The sequence below is a fragment of the Telopea speciosissima genome, chromosome 2 (genome assembly GCF_018873765.1).
Source record: "Telopea speciosissima isolate NSW1024214 ecotype Mountain lineage chromosome 2, Tspe_v1, whole genome shotgun sequence".
In the NCBI taxonomy this organism is placed as follows: Eukaryota; Viridiplantae; Streptophyta; class Magnoliopsida; order Proteales; family Proteaceae; genus Telopea; species Telopea speciosissima.
The window spans coordinates 4,002,498-4,025,172 of NC_057917.1; the positions used below are offsets into that span (position 1 = coordinate 4,002,498).

At 39.0% G+C, this 22,675-nt stretch overlaps 1 protein-coding gene across 1 annotated transcript; it reads left to right on the plus strand.

Moving 5' to 3' along the window:
* The first annotated feature begins 1,981 nt into the window (after window positions 1-1,981).
* Window positions 1,982-22,007, plus strand: LOC122649452 (ribonuclease P protein subunit p29). Its single transcript, XM_043842621.1, has 8 exons — window positions 1,982-2,396; window positions 3,404-3,457; window positions 3,535-3,611; window positions 3,722-3,987; window positions 17,155-17,223; window positions 17,376-17,434; window positions 20,716-20,817; window positions 21,846-22,007. Exons 1-8 carry the CDS (start codon window positions 2,153-2,155, stop codon window positions 21,941-21,943), a joined length of 969 nt encoding a protein of 322 aa, XP_043698556.1. The 5' UTR covers window positions 1,982-2,152; the 3' UTR covers window positions 21,944-22,007.
* Window positions 22,008-22,675: the final 668 nt, after the last annotated feature.

A 22,675-nucleotide genomic window follows, 5' to 3' on the forward strand; every position in this document is an offset into this window, starting at 1 on the left:
GTTTCACGGTGGTGATGGTGTTAATGGTGGGTGGTGGTAGTACTATAGGGTATCTACATTGTAAAAGAAGATGATGATTTGGGGAAGATGAGGGCATTTTGGTCTTTTTAAATTTTAGCAAATAGGTCAGGGCAAAATTTTAAAAAGATAGAAGAAAGGGTAGTTTGGCCATTTTTTAGCATTTTGGACTTAAATGGCTTTAGGGGGTAAAATAGGGATCCTTATCCGCTGTTGTACTCATTGTGCTGCGCTGCAGGTGCCATGTGTGCATAATGGACCCCACATGGCACACATGGCAGCTGCAGCGTCGCATGATGAGTACAGCAATGTTGCAGTTACAACAGCGGATAAAAATCCGTAAAATAAGGGGGGTACATGAAATTTTCAGGGGTGCGTGTGGACTTGTCAGAACCTTAGGGGCATGAGGAATATTGGGTCAATTTTATGAGTATGCGTATTTAACCTTTTTTTTTAACTAGTGACAATCGGAATCACGATCCCCGATCTGCTCCCGTTTCTAATTAAAAAATGGGTTAAAAATATTTCAGTGCACGAGCGAAGTCGAAATTCTTCAATGTCCTCCTCTTCCCCTGCGCAAGGGTTTCTACCCAACTGATAAAACTTTTGAATTCCCCAACTTCTCCAGCGGCTGCGATCTTTTTGCTTCAGACGATTTGTAGAGAGGGCAGGGAGGAAGCATTTTTACTTCAAGGTATGTTTTTCCCATTCATCTAAGACAAGGTAGTCTAAGAATTCAAAATCATAAGCTTCAGCAAACTCATTTTCTGTAGAATTTGTGGATTGGAAAGTGGAAACAGACATTTGGGGATATGTTTATAGTTGCATTTTTTGTTTTATATTAGAGACTTCGGGGCTACTAGTACTGTCCAGAACAGGATATCAAACTGCCAAGAAGGAAGGGAGAAGAAGTAAGAGCAGAGTAGAACTGAAGGAAATAGAATAGTGAATAAGAACAAAAGAAAGAAGAAGAACTAAGAGGAACTCACCTGAGAAGATAGGACTGGATCGATGGAGAAGGGGGAAGAAGGCCACTAGGGCAGCAAGCAGTCACACGACAGTAACAATAAAAAAAAAAACCCATTTTTTAGCTGGTCAATGCCTTCAATTGTAGGTTACATGAAACTATATAAAGATAAAGAAAAATTTTTAACCATAACCTACTAGATCAGCCCAATGCCCCTTACTTAAAAGAACACTAATAAAGGAAAGAGAATAGAGTGTACAAACTTTTTGCAGCATTGAATCCAAATGCAATCATAAAATCCCATCCATTAATGTTCCTGCTGCAAGAATTTGATATCTCAAGTCAAGAGCAGAAGTGCATTAGGTATAGTATTTTAGTATTTTGAAATGATCCGTAGAGCTTGCAAATGGTGCTTATTTGGAGACAACTTGTGCTTTGAACATGAGTTGTTATAGGGTCACAGCCATATTTTTAAAACAAACAATGCTAAGAGAACTGATAGCTGAAACCCCCTCCCCCTCCCAACCATTCTGAATATTTGCTTCAGAAACCCCAACAAAGAACAAGAGCTAGGGATGGTTCGGTTGAATGATTTTTTGTGATTCATAATGGGATTTGGGTATTCACGGGAGAAATCGCAAAACGGGTTTAGATCAGGTACACCAGCAAATGGGTATTTTCGTAAGGGGAAGTGGGTATTAATTATTGAGCGTTGGATTTTAGTACACCACGTGGCGTGCAGTGGAGGTCGCACCGCCACTGCACCGCCCGATGGTGTACCGCAAAGGATCTTTATCCCACCGCAGAGTCTCTCTCTCCCTCCCCGCTGTCTCTCCCTTTCTACATATATCTCTCCCATTCCCTTTCTCTGCATCCCCTGTCCCCTCTCTCTAAGTCTACAGAGAAGTTGATGAAGGAGATGACGGCTTTGACAGGATTCAAGCCCTTAAATTTGTAGTTTACTCATAGTAATTATCTTCATTTTATCATCTAATGTGGGGTATATTTTGTATCTGAAACGGATGGACACCCATTAAAATAGGAAATTGTCTTTCTTTTGAAGGACATTACAGATAAGTAAGTCCAAGCCATCCAGGGCATTGCAGCAGTTGGTTTGGAGTATGTAATGGGACTGTGAGTGTCAAAGTGCGGATTCCTTTTCCTGCCATGGCTACCGATGGAAATTCTGTCATTTCAGACCAGAAGAGACGCACATTGGAGGCCTTGGAACGAAGGTTTGCTGTGTCTAAAGCAGAGCTTATTCAAAAGCAACAGAAGGACAAGAAAAAGTGGTCTCGTGAGGATGTAGAAGTGAGGCATGACGTAAGCTGTTCTACCGTCACCCCTTTGGCACGTGAGACCGATGCATCAGTAGCACCTGGACCCTCTTCAGTGCCATCTTCACATAAAGGTTATCCTGTTTTTCTTTATAGCCTTTATATTAAATGCAGAATAAGGTATTATTCCTGATTTTTTGTATGATCTTAATTATTTTGTTTGATTCCTGTTATGAATTACGATTCATCTTTCAATTTTAAGTTCCACTAAAGAAGAGTAATCAGATTTTTTTCTGGTATTAAACTAAGATTAGCTATCAAGTTTAGTTAGAGAGGGTATGAATAAGAGTTTTAAACTAGGAGGAAAAAACTGAGTTCGATATGATATTTTCAGTTGAGAGTTGGGGAAGAGAATCAAACTCAATTTGAGTAACACAACAAGGTGCCCTTCCTGAAGGTTGGCTATGGTGTCATTTTGTATTTGAAAATTTCTGTTGGCTACGATGGATGAGTTAATAAAATGTCTGATTAATTTCTTCCACTTCACCTTTGATTTTTTTTTTTTTGCGGGGAGGGCGGAGGGGTATGGAGCGGTGAACTGTTTAATACACAATACATGCGCATCCAAAGATTACTCTCTTATTGAAATGCATTTCTGGATTGATAGATATAATTGTCACAGATTTACTGTCATGAGTGGATTTCAAGGATGATAATTTGATATATTGAGGGATCCTAGTGTTATTGTTCTGTTTATTATGCGACGCCTAAACAAAATGTTCCTGTTAGACCATTTGTTGCTGCTTCAGGTAGTGGCTGGAACCCATGAAATCAATTATGGGTAGTCTGCTATTTTGGCAGATCTGGATTAATAGACAACATGACTGGCCATATATATATATATATTTATTTATTTCATCAATCATAAATGTGTTTGGAGTGTTTGCATGAGAGCCATCTTGAATCTTGGTGATTTTCTGCTCTCCTTAAAAATGAACTTGGGATAATGTTTGTCTGAATAAGCAAAAAAGCCTTTTCCTTCTGATATGCTATATTGCATGCTAAGGATAGTGAAAATTTAGAAACATATTTTACTTCTTCACAGTTGTCTTACTTGGAATTCTATTTTGGAAATTTCCAGTGCATTTTTTATTCGCGGGCCACACTCCATCACGGGGTACTCCTGGAGTTTCAGGTGAATACATATATACTTAGTATCCCTTTTATAGTGTAGGAAACGACGATGAACCAGTTCATACTGTGTTGTCACAGATGTGGAAGCAAATGGGCCTGCATATTCTCAGTTATCTCAGCCTGTACATGAGAATTTGCTGAGTTCCAATATCAAGGTACTTTTTTGCCTTCCTAACTTGAACGTTTGCTATTGTGGTAATCTAGGGCTTGAAATGTTATCGATGTACTTGGCTTCTCACAATCGGGTGTATGTGGATCCGTGCAGCGTTCTAGTAAAAGAGGGAGCCAAGTTGATAGGATTATGCATGAACTTCTCCAAAATGGTGATAAGGCACAGAAGTACATGCAAGGATCTAGAAGCATGAAAATTGACAATTGGCTTCTTCTTGACAATTTAGTGCAAGGACGTGGTGTGTCAGCTGGTGCTCGCATTAGAACTGTACAGAACTGCTCGAAGCGCTCTAAAAAGCACATGTCAATCAGACAGCATAAAAAATGCAAGACATTTGACTTGCCTCAAGAGTTCCATAAGTAAGTTTATTGCTCAATAGTTTTCTCATTATTGTCTTGTTCCCTCTCAGGTTCATTTGCATTATTATTCTTACTGCGAGTATATATCTCTCTATTCTTAGTCTCTCCGTCTTTTCACTCTTTCTTTGTTGGTATGACCAAGTTTCATTACTTTAAGGACATAAACCTTGTTTTAGTTATTATATTGCTTTTTCCAAATCAAGTTATCAACTATGTCTCTCTTGTGAATTGATACTTGAATGGAGAGCAAATGAATCTGAATGAAAGATAGTAGCACAAGCAGTCAAGCACTTTAGTTTTAAACACAGTCAAGTGCATGAGATAATTTTGTTTACTTATTTATTTTTGGAACCAATACATAGGCAATTTAGTTCAAGGGAACATATGCATATTGGGGTCAGGACATATAGATAGTGGTTTTTTTTCCTCCCTTCTAATTTCAAAGAGATGAAACTGTAGATCAAAAGTGTACTGGGAGGGCAGCTGAGTAAAATAGGTAATAAAATATAGATTTAGAAATTTTAGTGAACTACATAATTAGTTTGGATGTTTTTGGATTTTTTCTGCATATTTCTGCTATCATACTACCATGGTAATATGATACTCTCAATAGTGAAAACTTGCTCAGCTTTGATATTTTTAAAGATCAGAAGCTTGGAATGATGCTGATGAAGATACTTTTGCATCATTCCTCCAGTATATCGCTTTTTTGGGGCAATCTGTGGTGTAGGATCAAGTCTTGAAAGACGTTGTCCTCTTCTATGTAGGCTTTTCTTGATAAGAAAGCAAAGTTGGACTGTGGGCAGTATGGATTGTTACTCAAGTTTGGTTGTGTGGAATGTGCACCTGTGCGGAAGTTAAAAGGTGATGGTTCTAACTTTAGGTGGTGTTTAGGTTCTGCTATCAATTCAGAGGAACAGAGGGTGTTGTCAGGTGCACCAAATTGATTTTTTACGTTAAGGTTGTGTTATCACTTCTTCAGGTTCTGGGAGTTCGATTATGATCGAACTTAATTTGGTTGAGACTGGTATGATGCAGTATGAAGTTCCTGTTATGAAAATAGTGTCTAACAGGATTCTTTTCTTAAGTGATGGTGAATCCATGAATCGTGTGTTGTCCATATTTTCATGGGAAGTATTGGAGTTTATTGTGTCTTCTTTTAGAGTGAGTTGGGATTTTCCAGCTCAGATCCTGTACCTCTGTCATAATTAGAACATCCTCGATTTGGGTCCAATTATGGGAAGTCCTTTTTTGTTTTCTTCTAGCTTTGTTATGTTGGGCCTTATGGCTGTAGACAAATGAGGTTCTATGAACTAATTGGAGTTGGCTTACCAGGCAAGAGAGTGGCAAGGGATTCAACTGTTAAACAAACCTTACCTTGTAACAAATCCCTTTTGGGGATTCTTTGCTCCTATTACTATTCACTTACAAGCTTTTTACTCTTAGGTTCTATTTGTTTTCAGGTAAAATCTGCATAAAATGAACCAGTACAAAAAAGTGAGGTTTTACTTGAAAATTTTATTTTTTTACATGGCTTTTACCTGGAAACAAACTGAGTCTTAAGAAAAAGGCCTGTCCATTTTGCTGAGATTAGAGTACTCCATTCTTGAACTAGCTAAAAAGTGAAACGTAGCATGATCATAGTAACAGTACAATGAGCCAATCAGGGGACAAAGTAGCTTCTGAATTTGCAAGGCATCAACGTTATCAAAAACTCAGCATAGGCTTACAACTTGAGAGATCAAGTGGAGGGGAAGAAAAGTCCACAGTTACCTGATAATAAGACCATATTATGAGAACAGGAAACTGAAGAAAAAGTGCAAAAATAAGCAACAGAATAATTGACAATCTGAATGGCATGTGCTGTACGTGATTCAAGGTACTAAAACTCGGGTCTCGGTGCCAACTCGACTCTTGGAAAAACCGAGACGAGTCGAGATCTCGCCAAGTTGGTGCATTTTTTTTTTTCCAACTCGAAGCCTCAACTTTGGGTCAACCCGAGATCTGGACCCGAGATATGTCGAGTTTTGTCCAATTAGGTAAGGTATTTATGTGGTAGGTGGGTTAAAATAATGGGTCGAAACCGAGATCCAACCGAGATATTGCACTTTTGAGACTCGCAGGCAATCTCGTCTCGAGATTTCGAAAATCCGAGAAACTCGGCGAGATCTCGCCGAGATCTCGCGAGTTCTCGAACCTTGACGTGATTGAATCATAGTGAGCAGCCGCCAAGAATAGCCTTTTGGATCTTATAGTGACAAACATGGACAGTTGGGTAGAACAACTGTATGAATTGTAATCTCTTCCAAAAGGAAGTTCCATGAGATTCTTGAGAAATTCATTGAAAATAACCAATAACTGCTCTATGTATTGTTGAGAGAGAAACCAAAACCACAAACTTAAATATTCATAACATATTGTTATGCAGTCCTAGATAGGTAGGAGACCTACTAGGAGCTAGATAACAGGATCAATAGCAAAAGAGATTGCTGGTTCGAATGGACAGCACTAGGTTTCAGGTTAATTCTAGGGTTTAGGATGGGAATTTGGGAATGGGTCTTATATAGCTTTAATATGCAGGTCTAGGAGATCATTATGGGATAAAAATAATTGGATTTGGTTAAGTTTAAAATTCTGCAATTCTGGACAGAATTGAGTTGTAGGTTTTGGGTTTAATGGAGTGGAGGAATGGAGGGGATATAGTGGGGATTATGGACTGGGTTTAAGGTCGAGTGTAGGGAGAGGTGTGGGGAATATAGGCTGGAAGTATGGTTCGAAATTGATGGCCGGATCTATAGTTATGAGGGAGTCCTAGTTGAGGTAGGAGTTGCAGGTTTAATGGAGATTAGGGTTTGATGGATGGAGGGGAATGTGGATTAGGTCTAATGAAGGGGGAATGGCTGGACAGATTAAAAGAAGAAGGTTTAAAAATCAAATTGCAGGTTCAAACTTAGTGAATTGCTGAGAACAATGGTAGCAGCTTGATAACTTGAAGAAACCTCTCGATCTTGACGATGCAAGGAGTCGCAGGAGTCCACCCACCCTATCCACCTTGAGATCCACAAGGATATACACTCACAAAGAGTAGCAGCAATGGCAGCAAGCATAAAGCTAATTTTTATTAATCAAATTCGTGTTTAATACTTGGCCCCCTTAGAACCTTATATAAAAGACTCAAAATTAGACTTAGACACTAAAAAGGAATGGCCTAACCCAATCCTTAACCTATTAGCTAACTTAAACTGACTAGGAAATTGAAATAGACTCAAAATAGAGTCCTAATGACTTAAAAACAACTTAAACTACTTAAAATAAAAGAAGATTCCCTACTAGTCAATAGGATATAAGAACCTCTTAGCCAATGGGATCACTTCACTTAAATTAGGCCAATTGAACCAATTGGATGCAACCAATTTAAATCGGTTCAATTAAAAACACAAAATAAAAACTAAGTATAGAACTAAAATAAACTAAACTAAGGCTCCTACTAAAACCCTAGGCTTAGGGTGGCTTCTTCAATTCGAGGAGGCTAGGATCTGCATCATATTGTTATCTGGAATAGTGTGTCGAAGGTCAGCTAGTGTTGATTGTCATGCTCGAACAAAGGTTGATACTCCAAACTCTTAAGATTATGATGTAATATGATAAGACTGGCTTGATTTTTGCTCTAACACGATGAAATCTTGAGTGAGATATCACTTAGCTCTTCAATGTTCAGAAAAGAAATAAGTATATGAACTTATACAGTGTCAATTTTTTAAAACTCGTCCAAAAGCTCTACTATTTGTTAGCTGTACTAGACTCTAACTCCCAAATCTACAACAACAATAACTCAGCCTTATCCCAACTAAATGGGGTCGGCTACATGGATCCTAGCGAAAGACAAAATAATAAAAATAAAAGAAAAGAAAAGGAACACAATGACAACCAAGGTTTAAAGTATCGGTATCGGGTATCGTATTGGCCGAGCGATTTTAAGAGACGTACTGTATCGTGTCGAAGATACGTATTGATCGGTGTAGAAACACATGAAAATGATCAAAATACACTTTTGGACACAAAAAACAACATAAACAAGCAATATATGTCATATATCATGCATATACACTAAGAATTGTGAATAATGTATAACCAGACAAGTGTGGTACTTTGAAATTGTTATAAAAGATGAGATTTCTTACATGCAGAGTCACTCTATTGCCATGAACAATGTCGGGGTGGATCAAACTCATGTCTGTAAGGGTCTTCAAGAATAAGAGTAACTAGGATGATGTTGTGTACTGACCGAACATAAGCACAATACTGACCCTTAAGTAAACCATTTTTAGTTTTGAGTGAAAAATGGTGGATTTGAGTTCAAATCTTTGCAAATGTATACAAAGCATGCATCTAATAGTTAGTTGAACCTATTCTCCTTGAATTATAGCCAAAAAAAAAAAAAAAAAAGGAACTAAAATGCAAGATTTGAAGCAAAAGATCAAGTTTTTTGAAAAAACCTACCTTTCCCTTCAAGTGTTGAGTATGTCTTGTATTCCAAGGATTCGAGTGCGATGTGGATCCGACCTGACCTGACATATTTTGTGGCGCGACCCGAAGGGAGAAAAAGTTGAGATTTAGTTTGTGATGCGGAGGAAAATGTGAAAAAGGTATGTGTATTGATACGTATCGATATGTATCGATACATTTAAAAACCCAAACAAACGGTAATATTAGTACGTATCGAGTGTATCGATATGTATCGACCGTATCATATCGTATCGTATCGACACGTATCAGTCGATACATATCGATATACTTGATACAATACATTTTTTTTTATAAAAAGAGACGTATTGGTTAGTATCGTATCGATACCGACCAATATTGATACGATACGGACCGATACTTTAATCCTTGACGACAACAACAACAACAAATCAGTCTTATACAAACTAACCGGTGATGTAGTCCTAGGTAGGAGTAATCCCACTAGGAGCCAGGGTAATGGGTTCACCTAACAAGGCTGGCCAAGTGGGCAGCTTAGGCTAAAGAGGGCAGAAATTAGGGTTAGGGTTATGGTAATAGGGTTTATAGGATTTTAATATGCAGGTTTTAAGGGTTTTAATAAACTAGGTTTGATTAGGTTTGAATAAGTTTTTGAAATTCCAGAAATTTAGGTTTAGGGTTTCGGGTTTTAGAATCTAGGTTGAAACTAGGGTTTTAAGATGGAAGTTTGGGATCAGGTTCTGGTCGAGTTTTCCAATGAGGGGAAAGAACATTCGATCAGTATATGGAGGGGAATTGATGGGCAGAAGTGACTGATCTGGGAATCCTAGGGTTTTGGGTTTTATAGGCATGAGGGGATTAGGGTTTAGAGTTGCAAGTTGGGGCTGAGATGGCAGTCGAGTGGAGGGTCTGCTGTGATGGATCTGTGGTTAGATTTGAGTGTAAACTGATGAGGGAATAGGGCTGTAATGATTATAGATGAAGCTAGGGTTTATGGGGTCGATTAGGGTTTTAATGGATGAAGCTAATGTGGATCGATTAGGGTTAGGTTGGAAGGTTAGGAGGAGGAGGGGAAATAATAAAACAGTAAATTAACTTACTGAATTGCAGGTTCTTCAATGGCAGCTTGGAGAAACTTGATTGAAGAAGAAGAAGGACCTCCCGATCTACAAGATGCAAGGATTCGCCGGAGTCCACCAGCCCTCACCTTGATATTACTCACAAGGCAGCCTCGATATTACACACAAGGCAGTTCTCTGAGAAGAACAGCAGCAGCAGCAACGGCTAACAGCAGGAAACGAAAATTTTTAAACATAAACTTGGTGGGGGAGCCTCTCCCACGTTTCTTATTAAATAAGAGGCCTAAAGGCCTATTCCTAAATCTATTACAATTTAAATCTCCCACTTAAATCGTGGAGAGGTGGACCAATTTAAAAACAAATTAAAGACTTAAAAGAAAAGACTCATCTACCCCTAATGACTTAAAAACAACTTAAACTACTTAAAATAAAGAAGATTCCCTAGTAACCAATAGGATATAAGAACCTCTTAGCCAATAGGATCACTTCACTTAAATAAAAAAAGATTCCCTAGTGGCCAATAGAATATAAGAACCTCTTAGCCAATAGGATCACTTCACTTAAATTAGACCAATTGAACCAATTGGATGCAACCAATTTAATCCAGTTCAATTAAAAACACAAAATAAAAACTAAGTATGGAAATAAACTAAACTAAACTAAGGCTCCTACTAAAACCCTAGGTTTAGGGTGGCTTCTTCAATTCGAGGAGGCTAGGATCTGCATCAACCGGGGTCGGTTATGCGGATCCTTTCCCTCCAATCAGCTCTATTCAACGACATACTTGAAACAAGACCTAAACTATGCATGTATTTCCTCACCACTTCTCCTAGGGTCATTTTAGGCTTGCCCCTAGTTCTTTTAGTACCTTCAATTAGAATCAAGTCACTCCTCTGAACTGGAGCATCCGAAGGCCTCCATTAAATATGGCCATGCCACCTCAGACGACTTTCTTGTAGCTTATCTTGATACGGGGCTACTCCCAAACCAGCTCTAATATTAGCATTCCTGATTTTGCTACTCATCTATCTCAACATCCTCATCTTTGCTACCTTTAGCTTATCTATATGGTGCTTCTTGATAGCCCAACACTCTGTGCCATGCATCATAGTTGGTCTTATGATTGTCCTGTAAAATTTTCCTTTAGGTCCCATTTGTTTAGAAGGGAAGGTGGGGTGGGATTGCTGGGAAGATGAGACCCACATGTTGGTGGGGTTTTATTGGGGTAGAAATGTTGAGGTAAAGTTACTTTTCCCATGAATAGTAACCACAGTCCCACCAAATTGGTGGGACTTTGGATAGGCTAGGGGTGGGATTTTGAAGTGCCACATCAGTAGACAAAGCATTTAATGATGTTCCCTGAGCTTTTGTAAGTTCACCACCCCAGGATAACCAAACAAGATTGGGGTGGGATTTTGAAGTGCCACGTCAGCATTTTCCTACCCCAATTCTCCCACCCCACATAAATCCCCTCTAAACAATCGGGGCCTTAAGCTTTAAAGAAATCCATTGGTCACATAACACACCGGATGCACCTCTTCACTTCATCCAACCTACTCTAAACCTCTGTTAGACATCATCTTCTATATCACCTTCCTTTCTGATGATTGATCCTAGATATCTAAAATGGTCACTTTGCGGAATCTCCATCTCATCAACTTTTACCCCCTCATTATCCGTCCGGGAGTTGCTAAAGTTACAAACCATATACTCCGTCTTCGTTCTACTTATCTTAAAACCTTTGATTCCAAGGTTGATCTGCATAACTCCAGTTTGGTATTAATTCCAGTCTTTGTCTCATCCACCAAACCAATGTCATCAGCAAAAAGCATGCACCAAGGAACCTCACCTTGGATGCCTCTGGTTAATTCATCCATGATAAGCGCAAACAGATAAGGGCTTAAAGCTGATCCTTCACGTAACCCAACTGTAATTGGGAATTCATTACCTTGACCCCCTACAGTTTTTACACTAGTCACAACACCAGCATACAACCCTATCTTTAATTATGTCCACATATTTACTATTTTACTTGAAACATTTCTCATTTTTAGCACATGCCAGTTAAAATCCCTTGGGACTCTGTCATAAGCTTTCTCTAGGTCAATAAGGACCATATAAAGATCCTTTTTTGCTTTCTCTAAATCTTTCCGTGAGTCTTTTAAGTAGGGAGGGGTGGGGGAATCTATCCTACTTGTATTTGATTGTGAAGTTTGCGCTGTATGGGGGGAAAAGTTCTTGTGCTACACATTTACTTGATGAACTAAAAAAACAAACCTAGCATGCTGCTTCTTGATAAGAATCAGGTCTTCAGTAGATAAATTACCTTAAATCTATGAAAGAGTAGTAACTAGTGATAAAACAACTAAGGGAGAGATGAGTGAATTTTTTTTTGCAGTATGTATCCAGGGATGAAGCACAAAAACGACCCTAGTCGGCAGTTTCTTGATAAGAAACAGGTCGGCAGCATATAAATTGACTCCGGGGACAGTGTTGCGCATGTAATTCTTTGCATTGGTGGTGGATGGGTTGCCATATACAGGAGGAGGTCCCAGGTTGTATTTTGTTTGTTGGAGGGAATTCTGAAGGACTATGGAGAATGCTTTACAATGTGAAGGGTTTAAGATAAGTCAGGTTGTAGCAGAATATGTGTAGTGAAACTTTAGTAAAAAAAGAGAATAGAAATAAAGGAGTGGTCTAGATTGAAGACCTAGAGATGCTCTAAAGAATTTAATTCTGTGATATTGGTTCAATCATCTGCAAGAAGATGTCAAAGGTGGTGTTTCTCATAGAGGTAGAGTGGGTGGATGAAGTTGTGAGATGCTTTCGGAGTACTGTGCTATTGGTGCATGACATTAAATAGAAGGAGAAATTTTCTAAGATGGCTATGAGATTGGCTGGCTTTATGGAGCATTTTCTTTTGAAGTGTGTGTAATGTATGGAGTAGACTAATGGTCAACCAAGACAAAAATAGGCACATGACACTAGTGCAGCTCAGATGCTGATACTGAGATAGATGAGTGGCAATATCAGAAAGATATAATGAAAAAGGAATGGACTTCTTATCATATTTCTATTGATTTTCAGTAATCTAATTTGTCCACATCCTTAATCTTTTTCATCGTAGAAGTGTATCCAACAAGAGAGGCAGTTAATACACTATTTTTTAAAGATTTTTTATTCTTCCTCTTTGGCTTTCTGTATGGACCACATAATCACAAAAGGGTCCATGGACAAAATAACATATGTTGAAGCATGAAACGGAAACTATGGCCACAACATGGGAACCTCTCAAGGAGCATTGGAGCATAAAATCTCCACATCCAAAAGAGAGGAAAAAGATTCAGAAGCCCCAAGGGGCAATTAATGAAAATTTGGATGTCTAGCATGTTCTTCCTCTATTTTATGTGTAATACATAATGTTAAAGTGTGTCCTATTGGAGTCGTGGTCCCCTAGTGCACCCACTAATGTGGTTCACAGTATGAGTGGTAGGAGGTTTGTTCCTATCGTGAGTGAGATGTAGTTGGTTTTGGTTTGTGTATTGCTGGTTTTGGTAGTTTCCTTGCAGACCTGGAATTTCGTTGTTTGGAGAACTTTTAGGTCTTTGATTACTGCAAATCAATTCAGCCAATCATCCTCAGTTTTTCTTGGTTAATGAACTCCTCTTGGAAGATCATTTGACTTACTTTTGAAGGTGATCAGCATTGCTGATCTTATGTAATCGGTACTCTATATCACTCCATACAGTAACTGTTTTAGAGTACTTTTTCAGAAGTTGATTCCTTAAAATTATTTTTGATCTCTCCAGATCTGGGTGTGCTTTTGGGGTTTTGTTCCCCACCTATAGGAGGCTGTTCAATCCCATTGTGGAGCCCATCTGACCTGTTGATTGTTGGTAGCAACTTTTCTCCCAAATCTTGTTGGTGGCATGCTGTTTTGGCTGGTTCTTTTTATTATTTAAAATCGTTAATGTTCTCAGGGTAGTCGTCAGGCCCCTAGGGAGGCTTGGTGGTGGAACGATGAGGTCCAAGCAGCCATTAAGACCAAGAAAGAATGTTTTAAGACATGGCAAAGGACTAAAGAAACAGAGGATAAACAGAGATATATTGATGCCAAAAACGAAGCAAAGTAGACCGTGGGGATTGTTGAGGTCCTCATTACAGAGGGCCAGCATCGACCTTGGCAAATTTGTGCTTTCTATATGTGGCTTCAGTCTTTGTATTCTCTCCTCCGTTTTTCGCCCAAACTCTTGCAATCAAGCCTGGACCAAAGGCCTCAAAGATGGTGAAGGCGAACCCACCTTTAGTCGATGTTCCACGTTCTCCTTCCCTTTTCCGTGCTTCTGCTCTTTACGGAAGCCTTACTCGAGTAGGGGCAATACTCGAGTAGGGGCAATGTCCGTTGCTTCTTTAGTAAGGGGGTTGGCGGTGGAGTGTTGTGCAAAAAGTCAAGTAAAAACAAAAGAAAAGAAAGAAAGAGACGAGAGTAAGGGAGAGAGTAATGAGCTAATGGTCAAAACAGCTTTTGGCCATTAAATGAAGGAAAGAAAAATTGGGGAGGGGTGTCTCCCACCTACCTTGCCTCGTTTAGCACCATGTAGAATGCGGTAAACTCTCTTTCCCCATTTTCCTATAAATAAGGGTAAGGGCAAGGGCAAGGGTTTAAGACAGATTGAACAATACAAGTTCAAGAGCTGTGAGTGTGAGAGAGTTGTTTGGAGTATTGGGTTTTTGAGTATTGTCTTCAGGGGTTTGAGAGTGTGAGTAGAGAGGGTGTACAAGGGGTGTCCGATTTTGGATACAGGGTTGGGTTTGGATTCAAATCCAAGTGTTATTACTTGTACTGTTATTCTTTCCGCTCTCTCATAGTGAAGAAGTCCCAATTGCGCCCGTGGATGTTGGCATAACCGAAGCATGTAAATTCTTGTGTCTGTGAGTTTGCTTTTATCATTTTTTGTGCGTTATCACTCTGTGTTCACGTGGGCTCCACAGAAGAATTTCATGTTGCAAAGTTTAGGGCAAGATTTAATCCAGATTATCAGTCAGTTAGGAGTCAGCTACTTGCCGGGGAAAAAGGTGTCATCCCTTAATGAGATTTTGCACATCTTTAGCATATTACCACTACTTCTAGAAGAGATGCCTCTCCCTCACCTAAAGAGAGTTCTGCTTTTGCTGCTGGCTGTGACCGATAATCTACCCTCTTTGGGAGTGGTCGTGGATGTGGTGGCCGTGGTACTGATGGCCAATAGAGTGATGGACCCCTCAGACTCTGTATTTTTTGTGGCAAGCCCAATCACACTGTTGAAGCATGTTTGGCTAAACATGGGCGACCAAAGTGGATTCCACCTTCAACTAATTCTGCAGTGCCTGATAAACTGCAAAGGTGACATCTGGCGACACTAATACTACATCCTCATCTGGAGGTTCTTCATCAGGATCTGTATCTCGAGATGACTACAATCACTTATTGAAGCTTATACAGAAATTTTATACATCAACTGATGCCTCCTCATCCACTGCTACTTTGGCCCACACAAGTACATCAGCTTTCCTTACGTCTACCTCTTCCACTCCGTGGATCATTGATTCCAGTGCATCTACTCATGACTGGTACGTCTGAGTTGTTTTCTTCCTTATCCAAGGTTTCTAACTCTTCCCCTGTTATACTTGCTGATGGCTCCTCTATCAATGTGGCTGGTCATGGTACAGTTTCACCTACTGAATCTGCCCTTGTCTTCTGTTCTTTATGTTCCCCAGTTTGATGCAGGAGTGCTTTTATGGGTCGGCTCGAACCCGTTTGAGAACCCAAATCAAGAATTGGGTCCAATTGATTTTTGGGTTCAGTAGGATATTTGTGGTTTATTTATTTATTAAAGTTTTTATTAGTTGGGATTTATCTTGTAATCTTTTGGTTAGACTAGAGTTTCATTCCTTTTAGTTTTAGAGTTTAATTCCATTTTGATTGGGTTTGGTAATTAAGGAGATTGACTTTAATTCTATTTCTGTTTTAGATTTGATTAGTAAACTCTTAATTTCTTTTTTTATATATATGCTTGTAACCAATTCGTTGGGCAAATTGAAAAGAATGGAATGATTTGATTTTGTGAGTGCCTTGGTGGCCAGTGCGTGTGCGGTTTCCCGCCCCTCTTCTGTGCGATCTAATTCTCACTTCTTCTATTTGTTCTTCTTTCCTTACTGGTTTCTCTGAGTCTGTTCCAGCGATACCAGCAACCAGAACTGTTGCTATCGATATCTACTTTTTCTCTCTTTTGCTCTTAGATTAGAGTTAAAGTAGCCCACCCCTAGTTGCAGATTCGTATCATTAATAACTACCGTTTACAGCAGTAGATAGGCAGCATAAGGTGTGCTGCAACCATTATTGACTATCGGGTTGTGTCCTGAATTGACCTTCAAAACAGCATGAATGGAGGATCGATTACTAGTTTATTAATGTTCTGATGCCATGTAGCAGTATCTAGACACTAATAAACGAGTAATAAATGAGAAGAAGCTGAGAGAGAGAGAGAGATTAATGGAAGAAGAAGAGAACCCTGCTGTAAAGGATCTGTTCCTGAGTTCCTAGATCTCCCACCTATTGTCAATATATAATAAACAAGATTACAAGAATAGAACTTTCCAATCCTATACTCAATAGGAAATCCAACATAGACAAGAAATAGGAAACTAACACACTACAAGATAGCCAGGTCCACAACCTACCGTCAATACATGACTAATATGTACCCCATGGTACATATTAGTCATGTATGGGTACATATTAGTCATGTACCCCTTCCACCCACATCAAGTGCTTTAACATTACTGTCCAGGGGACTCTTTAGAGAGAAGAAATTGTACTCTTGGATGAGATCGTAAGTAAAATTGTTCCATATTGTAGCCATAATCTAATCATATCATTGCTCAAACTGTCATGAAATTCCTATATGGTTAGAGCCAATGGGCTGCACAAATTTGTATAAGCTCAAATTTCTCTTTTGAGTGCAAATCAAACTTATTATCCCAAACTCAACCACGCAAATGTTTCTTCTTGTTGAAGGGCTCAACTCTTAATGCAAACTGAAAAGAGCTTTGAAAGAGAACCTGAGGGGGGGGGGGGGAGAGAAACTTAGGATTCTGTGGATTATGTGCCTGTATTTCTCATATTAGGTGCTTCCCTAGAAGGTGTGTGCAATTTTGTAGGTCTGAAAGCAATCTGAAGAGAGCTTTGAAAGAAACCTGAGGTGGGGGGGGGGGGGACTTAGGATTAGGTGGTTTCCTAGAAGGTGTGTGCAATTTTGTAGGTCTGAAAGCAATCTGAAGAGAGCTTTGAAAGAAACCTGAGGTGGGGGGGAGGGGAAACTTAGGATTCTTTGGATTTATAATTTTATATGCCTGTATTTCCCATATAAGGTGCTTTCCTTGAAGGTGTCTGCAATGTTATAGGTTCAAACATTTTCTTGTTCTTGAAGATCGTAAAAATAACAGTCTTAGTTGGTTTCAGTTCATGAATGTTGTTTTGAGGCATTTCAGTCTTTGCACTTTGAATGGCAACTGATTCTTTTATTTAGTGATATTCTATCTTGTGTTGTGGTGTGTTTTGCAGCTTTGATACTTTCAAGCCTATGCATGACATGTGGAAAGACTATATAATGCAACTTCTTAAGGATACTGGGTGAGATATTTCTGGTTGACATCAGTGATATTAAAGTCATGCAGATCCTATTCCTTGTTGTTCCTCAAAGTGAAGCTAAGCCTAATTTGCAGATTCTAAGTTAAGGATTCCACTTCCTCTAATTGAAACCTTCCTTGCATTCTATATTGCAGGGAAAAGCAGTTAGCTCAATGTCTTCTCACTGCCGACTTACATGGTGCCATTCTTCTAGGTCATATGATCAACTATTGCTTTTGTACAGTAATTTTGTGCATTTAGTTTTCTTACACACCGTACGAAAAAAAGTTTTCTTACACTAGCAAATCCATTCACATTCAGAAATTATTTTCCCTTCATTAAATGTGAACCATTCAATTGGTCAGATATATCTTATGTAGCCAGGCCCAGTAGTCCAAAAGTAATGAAAATGGACTAATGTTTCATTAACATTCAGTCTAGGTGATGTCCATCCTGGGTTTCGGAAACCCTATTCAAAATCACTATGGGCGCACAATAGCAAGAGAACACTCAAAACAAAGCTGTTATGTGGCAAAACAGTAAATAGCTTGAAGTTTATAAGAATAATGGCAGAATTGTAAATAAACTGAAATCTATTATAGGATGGTAAGGCTGTAACTAATCAAATAGGAGAGGGTCACTTGATAGAACAAAGTCTAGAGGACACATGGGGTTCATAATTGTTAACTAGGGGCAAACTTGGAACAAATTTAAAATAAACGATAAACAAGAATAAGAAGAGAAGGGAGGGGCAGTATGGGACCTTAAGTTTTAAAGGATTTAATCGAAGAAGGAGGGGGGGGGGGGGATCATCTCCTACCTTACAATACCGCAAACCAGCGAAAAGATGTAACTAACCCTTCTTTGGCTGTTCGACCTGAGATTTCAAGTGCTGATCCGTAACACATAGGGCTCTTAAAAGCACTAAACAACAGATCTGACAGTCGTGTGTTGTGCCGATAATCAACAACTGAAACAGGTCTGGTTGGTGGTTTAGAAGCCAGACCTGAATCTGGCTATGAAACTCACAGCAGGGGGCTTATATGGATTGGAAGATGATGTTGTTTAAATTGCCTCTGGTAGGGGTCCTCACACCTACGATATCCAAAAGAAAGAAGAGGAGGTGGGGGAGATTGATGAAATCCCTCTCAAACCTGTAGGTCCAGCAACAACAAAGGAGAAGGGGGAAGGTACGGGAGAATAACCAAGGGAGGGAAAAGAAGAAGAAAGGAAGGGAAGAAAGGTGAATGATACCTGAAACAAGATCATGGTTCAAGAAGTCGGTTGCGGTACTGGTTTCGCCCAGCTAAAAACATGAGTTGGGCCGAGATCTCGGCGAGTTGGTGCATTTTCTTTTTTGAACTCAAAGGCTGGTTTCGGTGGGTTTTAGACCTAGTTGGGCTTGAAACTTGGTACTCAGCCTATTTTAGACCATTTAAACACAATGGCACTATCAGATTTTGCAAAAACAAAGTCCAAATAGGAGTTTCACTTCGGACCTTAGGTTGGTAGGTGACAAGTGGACAACGTACTAAAATACCCTACTCGACCCATAATTTAGTAATAGAAAGTAATCAAAGCATTCAATTAATGTATAACAACTTAAATACGCATTAGAAATGTAAAGTAGGGTATTTTACATCAATCTTAATATATATGATATACCTTTATCCTTCCAGGCCATGTTTCCGAAGCCAGTAATGCTTAGACTGTGCCAAACTAGTTTACATCAATCTTAACAGAAAAAATGGTTTACCTTCAAAATTTCTTCATATTTGAGATGATTTGTAACAAATCTTGCAAGTTTGATGCAAGTAGGGTGCTAATTGACATCTCCAGCAAGTTTTCTGTCGAAACAAGGTGGCAAAAGCTCAAAAATCAGCTCACCACTGGTTTCCCTATCGAGTTCACCGAGACAGTCTAGTTTCTGTCAAGATCTCGACTATCTCGGTTGAGATCTTTCCCCTTTTAAACATGGGTTTGCTCCACATCTCTGTTGAACCGAGATCTCGACCGAGTCCGTGTAACTTTGTATTTCGCCTTCCATCTCGACTCACTAATTGCCGAGATCTCGCCGAGTTGTTGAACCATGAACAAGATGATCAAAGAAGAGGAATAGCAGTCGACCAACTTGGCACGGACGTTCCCATTGTTTGCAACCAACTCAAAATTTCATTCCATATTTTCAACTTGTCTTTTCAATCACGGTGTACAATCATATATAGAAAAGAAAGCAACACTTCTACTGAAACTCTAAAACTATGGTAGAGTCTAAAGCAAACTCCATTCTCTACCTTTTATTCCTACCTAATCTACTCAACATTGATAACATAAAGAAATAAAAGACTAAATCACTACCAACCTTTATTAAACCAAAAACTCGGGTTAGGCAGTTTCCGTCTGGCTTGGGTTTCCCACTGCATCACTAGGTTTATTCTCTTTGACTGGGATTAAACTGAAACTCTCACCAATGGGCAATATTAAGATTTACTGCCATTCTATATAGGCTGAAAATTTTTATCTTCCTCCTTTCTGCCCCAGTACTCATTATTTAACGTTTGATTAGTCAAAAAGTTTAGGATTGAAAGAATGAAAAGACCCCTGAGAGTTGTACAAGTCCTGTGCGGGATTGAACAAATTTAGACAGAAAGGTCTGTACTGCCTTCAAAAATAACAGGGACACCCTAATTTCTAGGTTACTTTGCAAGTTGTTGCCCACCAAGACAGACCTGTCCATTAACTCCGTAGGTAGGTTCAAAGAAACCTTCAAGTGTGCTACTGTTTCTCTCTTTCCAAATACTCAACATAGCAGCAGGGATCATAGACCAGTTTTTTTCCCTCAATTCTGAGTGGATTGTCATTCCAGCACCTCAAAAAAACTTGATGTTAAAATTTTCAAACCATTCTTCAACTTGCCCCAATCGTATTGAAAATATGAGGACAACGCAATAACATGCGAGGATAGTTTCCTTTGGTAATCACCCAAAAAAAAAAAGAAAAAAAATTAAGGACAGGTTCAGCAGTCCCAAGCATAAAATGTGTATGTTTGGTAAACCATTCCACCTTATGATTAGATTGTCAACTGTGAGAATCCCCAACAAAACAGTAATTCAGTACAGCAAATGGATGCATAGGCAAGTTTAGGGGCTATGTGGGAGTGGGCCTGGAACTCAATTTATTCTGTCCCAGCCATGCACTGAATGTGATCCTTTTCTTAAGATAACTAGATATGTCCAGGGCACTGTTCCAGGTGTAAACATGTGGTAATCTGCCTGATCCATGTAATAATTAATTCTTTGGAATTGTGCCTCCTAAACAAGTTCATTCCCTTTTTTTTTTTTTGGACCGGGGGGGGGGTGTGGAGGAGAGAGAATCTATAAAAATTAAGTGTCAAGGAGCAAGTATGCTTTCCCTTGCTGACACAATTGTATGTAGGATTGTACTTCTTCTAATGTTTATTTACTAATTAATGGATTTCATCTGTCTTCATTTCAGTTGCTGACTGTAAGATAATTGCCTTCAATGGAGTGAGTGGAATCATGATTCGAGAAACTGCAGAAACATTTGGGATAATCACACAAGATAACAAATTCCGAGGTACTTCAGCCACTAGTCTAAAAATCAACCAAATTGTAGTAATTATTGTGTTACATTTATTTTCTGTTTGTAACAATTTTGCCATTTCTCACGCTTTCAAATACCTCTTTATATATGCTGTGGTTTTATCTCATACATTATAGCCAATCAAGTGTTGAACTTTTAGCTTTGCAAATTTATTGAGAAGCTCTTGGACTTCATTTAGTCATCTTTTACCAAGGTCTTTTGCACCATTGATCTTGCTTATTTCATTCTAGAAGTCGCCACTTGGAAGGTGGCCTTCAAATTTAACTGGCCCCACTTATGTGTAAGTGGATTCATTTATATCCATGTTAATGGATATATTTTGTGTCCATCAAGATTGTCTAGCAATATTGATAGATATTACCTCCGCCCACTGCCCCTGGCCCAGCAGATTGACAATGTTACCAATTCTGGTAACAGGTTTCATGGGTGGCTCACACACCATGAAATCTATGAATGGGTGCACCTAGTTATGCCACATGGAAGAGTGATGTGACGATTTTGAATGTTGAATATTCAAGGAATGATATGAACTGGCCCCACTAATATGTAGAGTGTCAAATTTTGGACTCAAATGTTGTCATACACCCTCCCATGTATTGTTATGCACCCTCTTGGGTAGCCTTTGATTTTTCAATGCTCTGTTTTGCTGTTTGGGCTAAAACTTGACATGTGAGCCAGCAGACCCTGGGGTCTACCTTCCCATCTGACTTGCGATGTGGCGGAAATTGGCACCCATTTATTGATTCCATAATGGGTGAGCCACCCAGGAACCCTGTACTCAATTTTCTTTTACCAGTTAAATGCAATGTTGCCGTTCAACTTTTACATATAACCATATTCATCCTGACTTTGGATATATAAACATATTAATTGCTGTGTTGTATTACTGTAGCATGTTGGTCACTCATATTCTCATTGCAAGAGCTAAACAACGGCTATAACATAGTTAAAAAAATAACTAGAAATGGCTGATGTTGCTGAGACTCTTTTATCTTTTGCAGTGGTGCCCAAGAGGGCCTCTGTTTTCATATTTCAAGCTGATTGCTGGAGGGTTACATTACAAGGAGATAAATTTGCTTCTCGAGATCTCGGCTTGTGACTCTACTTTTGACCAGTGCATCTACATCACGTGTTCATTCAGAAATTTATTCTGATAAATGCCCAATGCAACTCAAAATTCTTTTTTCCTTTGGTGGGTAGAAATCCTCTCTATTTTCTTGTTCCCATAGTAGGTTACCTGCTTTGGCTCATTTCGTAGTTGACTATTTAGCGGTTTTCGCCTTATTTATTAATTAAATTATTTATGAGTGAACTCCATTATTTTCTTGCTAAAAGGTAGCAGTGTAGCTGAAGAAGGTTTAAGTGATTAAATAGAAACATTGAACGTATTGCTCCAATGAAACTGGATGTAGTTAGCACAAGGCATCCATTAATGTTACTATTGATAAGAGACCACCTCATGTGCTTACAATATTTGAATCCCATTACCCAGAAAGTGATGATTGAACATAGTGTCCTAATCTTACCAAGGGCGTGTAATCTCCTTCCCCTTTGGTTTCTAGAGGAAAGGGAGAAAAGTAAAATAGAGCAAAGTTGTGAAATATATATATATATAAAAGGGGAAAACTAAATTATTTTTAATGGGTAGTTAGGTTGTGGGTGTGGATTCTCTATCCACATGGGGACGGGTGGGGACAGATCTCTCACCTCCATGGGGTGTGGGTTCCATGTTACCCTTGAGAATCTGGATACTTAGCTTGTCCACTAGAAAAAAAATAAGAAAGTGAAGCAAACTTATGGCTCTTAAAGTTTAAAATGTTAGATTGATTTT